Raw genomic sequence first — 5,467 nt, 5'->3', positions numbered from 1 at the left:
AACGGGAACGTCACGGTAAAAGGTATACGCGTGATAGCATACAAAGGGGCTAAAACAATTTTACCAATGCACATACAGTTACAGTCGTAACCAATCTTATAGACTAGTTTAGTTAAAATTGAGACATAGGGAACATTGCCCGCGAAGAAAATCACATATTTACCTAATACTACTTTCTAAAAATGTCAATGAATAACAGTTCTCGTCACAGCTTCATTACTGATAAATGCGTTATTAATCTTAGACATTTTGAACCTTCTTACCAATTCCATTGCACAGTGTAATTGTTGTGGAGAACATGCTGAACTTTCGAGGTCTATCATCTGACTTCTAAATGTTACAAATAACTCTGTGTCGAATCCTTTCGCGATTTCATTGATGATATGTGCGATGTCCTGGAATTTTGTTTCGAACTCCTCCATCGGTACCTTTGCCGAAATAAGATGGAACAAATTGTTTCTTTTATCTCTCAGATTCTTTATCAATTTTCTAACAGTGTCATCCTGTTTGATGATATTTAGTAAAAAACATGATAGTAATGTGATATCCATATCGTTTTCAGAGATATTCATCTTTTCCTTGAAACCACAAGTGCAGAGCTGGTCTCTGTCGTTGTTTGGCCTTGTACAGGCTTGTCCTCTGTCATTGTCGAGAAGCAGTGCGAGCTGTTTGTAGCTGATAGCAGAGTGTCGCGCGGTAGGGTAGGAAGTACATGCACAACACCGCTTCAATTCATGAAGATGTATGAGGTCGTGGCGAGACGCTTTCACTAAATCTTGAAATGTTTTGTAACCTTTTGAAAGTTCGCTTTTCACTTTCTCTTTGAGTACTTTGGTACCGTACTCCATCACCAAGATGACTAGTTTTAATAAATTGTAATGTTCTGTTGTCGTACTCATTATGGAATGGAAATAAATATGAAGATATCAACTCAGTCCTGAACATTGACCATCTTTGTTCCCGTCTTGGTACAGCTGGCTAAAAGAGAAATAGGTAAAGCTTTGTGTGTAATGAGAAGGGTGAATATGTTAATGTTGATATTTATTTTATAGCAATAATGAAACAAGCTTTCTAACTTATATCAATCATTCCTGTTGGCCCGGATGGAAGCGCGCAGAGGGTCTTAATGTGGGAGGAAACCGCAGTACCCGATTTGATGTAAAAAATACGTATTTCATGTTGAATGCTCACAAGGACATATAGCATTATCTTATGAAACTGAATGTTCTTAATGTAAATGACAGATTTACATAAGTCATATGCTAAAGTTGTCAGTTCAATATCGTTTTGTTATCTGTTTGATTTCTCTGGTCATAATTCATTTCCAAGGCTATAATTTGTATTGAACTTATAATCGATTGGCAATGATTGTGTCTAAATCACCAAAATATATAAGAAATAAGCTATTGATACATTGCAATTAAATTAAGCAAAGGTCCTCTGAATTTAACCTTATTTTACAGATGTGATATAGCAGAGTCCCCCTGTGTTCAGCCTTAAATATCATACGTGATGCAGTAGAGAGTCCCCTGATTGTAGCCCTTCAACATTAGACATAATGTAAAAGAGTCCCCCTGATATCAGCCTTAAATAGCATGCGTGGTGAAGCAGAGAGTCCCCTGATTTCAGCCTTAAATAGCAGACATAATGTAGCAGAGTCCCTCTGATTTCATCTTTTCAACAGCAGACGTAATGCAGCAGAGAGTCCCCTGATTTCAGCCTTAAATATCATCCGTGATTCAGCAGAGAGTAATCTGATATCAGCCTTCAACAGCAGACATAATGTAGCAGGGTCTCCCTGATTTAAGCATAATCTGACATGCATCGTATATAACAACCTGACATAAACAAAGACTTAATATGCCAGCTTTATATAAACAGAGACAAAATATGTGTGTTTAACAGGAACAGAGACGGCATATAACAAACGGAAACGAATAGAACAGTAGAATGTGCTCTACAGTATAACCAGACATGTGTAGTCTATCACTGTAGCATACGTGTATTCATCAATTCGTGAATAGTAACTGATCCTATTAATTCATACCAACCTTATTGTGTATAGCACTTTTGTCCATTACATCACGTCATGCTACATCCAATGCAGTATCCATCGGCGTCAAAGTTGCCGAGTATATGATTTGTTAACATATTTTGCGTAGTAGCCATTTTGAGTCTGTAATTGATTTCCGGTGTAGGGTATGTGTTGTCGGTCTGACACAGGAAACGTAATTATGTGCGTGCAGTCAACTTGAACACCGAGGAACTTTAAATCTTTAGAAACTAATTTGTACGTGTATACTCAACTAGAGGCACTGGGTTTTATAGCCTGTGATTAATATTGTGCTACGCACTAAACAACCGCATAATGAAAAAGTGACGTCTTTAAAATGTTAAAGGTACTGGTTATCATTGGTTATAAAATTTAACAGAAATGGATCCTCGGTAAATAATGTATATGCTATATCCAATACTCCGTAGAGTAGATATATGTATACTGATATTAAAGAAAACTTTCATCCATTGTGTTACTAGTTGAATAATATTTCCTTATTCAACAGCTAGGCATTGGTTAAGTTGAATGACCATTGGATACATAGTGCTCTATTTAAATATTCCATGGTTACCCATTGGATATGTGAATAAGCGGTTTCTTATCAAACAGTAGGATATTTGTACAATGCCAGCAGTTGAACAGGGCTTGCGCTCCAAACCATGAAATATATGTTAAGAATGAATAGAGAAGGAAACACCTGAATGTAATGCTTAAAAGGGGCTATTTAGTCAAATAACACTCTTAAAATCGATTAGATACTGCAAATATATACCTCCTAATTTTACGTAGTTTTTAAGGACAAAACCTGAAGCCAACGCCCACTGTTAATCCTTCAATTTTGTTTTGAAAGCGCAATTCAGAAAACTATTACAGAAGAAAGTTTTTTATAGCCCTCGTTTTGACCATTTTTGAAGAAATTCTTGAACGGTTTCCGATTGACTTTCACCATCTTACAGAAACAGTAACTATCGAAAACACGACCTTGTCCTAACGAAAATGAACATGTAACCACACAAAATAAAAAAAAAAAAAAAAGAACAGGACTTTACTGTTTTTATTATACGTATAATTAAACAAGGATTATGCACACCAGGGGAATACTTTTAAAAAAGTGCTGCATACTTTCTTTCATATTGAGAAATACATTTAAATCCTTAAAAAATGGAATAATAATATATGACTAGATTTCTGTTTGCAGTATAAATAAAACATTTACATATGTTGAAGCATTCAATTTGCAAGAAAATCAGAGATATTTGCACATCCGATATATTGATTAAATGAAGTTACAAGTTTTTGCCGAAATCTTAGGTTGTCGTCAGTCCTTCACACAAAGAAGAACCCAGTAATTGGGCTCTCGACCAGTCCATCGGCAAGGAAGTGTTCAAGTCGTTCCTGTGGATACTTATATTCATAATCTAAGGAAGGATACGAGGGTGGGTGCAGAGCTGTCAAAGTGTGGGACACAGGAACGTAACAACATAGAACTGATATGTTTAGTGCTGCAAGCAGTAAGATGCTGGTCTTTTTGATATTGGTGCTACTAGAAACTATGACAGTACTATGCTATTGTTTATGTTCAACCATATTCCATATGCTTGTATCGATCTGCTACATAAATATGTAGAGTTAGATTTGATGCTGAGAAACCGTTATAAGTTAAGATCCTCGGAACTTATTCTGTGTTTAGTTGAAGACCTAAACGTAACACATGGCTGTGCAGTCTTCAGTCTGAAGTTGTATTTTCACTTGTATCATATCTAAGGTTTACATTACATCTATCGTGCACTTTGAAAAAAATATCCATTAAATATAGTATTAATATGGGAGTGATCCCCTCCCCCTTCCCACTGTTATATATATTATTTAGCAAAAAAAAAAAAGAATTTCTATAAATACATAAATTGTTGTTTTCACTAGATTCGTGATCGGCAGTAGAGACAAATTAGTATCGGACCAATAAACATTTGATCATACTTAGTTTCTACTCCTCAGCAACATTACCGTATACTTATCATATACATGTATTAAATGTCCTAGCTTGCAATAGCAAGAAATTTAACTTTTTTATGCTAAAATGAAATATGTATCATTAAATTAAATGGTACACGTTTGTTACTGTTGATCCTCTATACAAGAAAAATATATAGTTGCATGAGGTTCCACATTTATTTAACCTTGTCTTAGTTCTGTAGCTAATTACGACATTTATTTCTCATATGTAATTATTGACAGTAAGATTTTCATGCATGTCCATATACTATCAAGGGAAAGGAATCATATAGGCTTTAAGTCTGTTGTAAATCATATTGACACATTATCATTCTATTGTCAATACAATTTGATGAAATTGATATTGGTGTTAACAAATGGGTGTATTTATGTGGCCGTTGCTAAGCTGCAGTTTGAGCTCATAGCTGTTGTATTAAACGTGCAGAAGATTTGAAAATATATACATAAAGGTAATTTTACAGAGAACGTAACATTTGTGCGAAGTGCTTTATCAAATGTTTTGCAAAATGTTAATCTAGGAATTGTAGTTAACAATCTATAGGATGGCCCTACGTCCTTCAGGCAAAAATAGTATCAAGGCAAACATACTCTCATGAGGGGAAGATGTCAAGATGTTATTGGAGCTGAACAGAAACCAGTTCTTTGGCCTAGTAGTTTGCGCCTTTTATATATACTATTACCGGTATTTCGTCGCTTCAAAAAAGTTACCGCACGGCATACTCTGCAATTGTTTTCGAAAACTTGATAAGCTACTGTAGGCTGCAAAAAAATATTAAAATGATATCTCTATGTCTTCACAATAACATTTGGAAAAATCAAGCAATAGTAGTACGTTCATACACACAGAATAAAAAACCCACCATTGCTATGTAAAACACGGGGTTAGGGCTGGAGAATATCATGTACGGAAATATGTGATCTGCAATCGGTATTTATTTACTTCTTGAAAAGGTTGACTTTCGAAATAAGGGATTGATCAAGGCGTCTGAAGAACTATTCTTCTCCTATTAAAAACTATCCCTTTCGAAAAAAACCCAGCTTTATGTTAATCCTATCAGTTGATGAGTGGTGTAAATGTCTATGAATGTGAAGACTGACTTACCGAAGTGCTACTTTCATAGTATAAAGACACTCCGTTATGGATGCAATATGATTTCAACAGTGCTTCCTTCTCCGGTGGAGTTATACAATATACAGTGTGTTTGGTGCTAGAATAAACCGTTGGGGCTTACCTTGCCGTGATAATATCAACACAGTCTTGAGCAATTTGTACCAAAGGTCCGGAGGTAGACTGCTGTCGTTGTCAAACTGTAGTGTGAGCTGTTGAGAGCTGATGAGATAAGACAGACAGTGTCAGTTATAAGGTAGGTAAGAGTATATTCTCAGCACCGCTTTATA

At 35.5% G+C, this 5,467-nt stretch overlaps 1 protein-coding gene across 1 annotated transcript in view; it reads right to left on the bottom strand.

The window, feature by feature from the left end:
- LOC110448967 overlaps positions 1 to 2,206 on the bottom strand; it is an 8,724-nt gene extending 6,518 nt beyond the window's left edge. The window contains exons 1-2 of the mRNA XM_021495504.1: positions 2,052 to 2,206; positions 264 to 978 (exon numbers count right to left, since the gene is read on the bottom strand). Of these exons, the coding sequence (XP_021351179.1) occupies positions 264 to 899 (636 nt within the window). The 5' untranslated portion in view covers positions 900 to 978; positions 2,052 to 2,206. The remainder of the gene's footprint in view (positions 1 to 263; positions 979 to 2,051) is intronic.
- Between the last annotated feature and the right edge of the window lie 3,261 nt (positions 2,207 to 5,467).

The sequence above is a fragment of the Mizuhopecten yessoensis genome, unplaced genomic scaffold, assembly GCF_002113885.1.
Source record: "Mizuhopecten yessoensis strain PY_sf001 unplaced genomic scaffold, ASM211388v2 scaffold4403, whole genome shotgun sequence".
Classification (NCBI taxonomy): Eukaryota; Metazoa; Mollusca; class Bivalvia; order Pectinida; family Pectinidae; genus Mizuhopecten; species Mizuhopecten yessoensis.
Note: the sequence above shows the minus strand (reverse complement) of the source record. Positions and strands in the feature narration are given on the sequence as shown.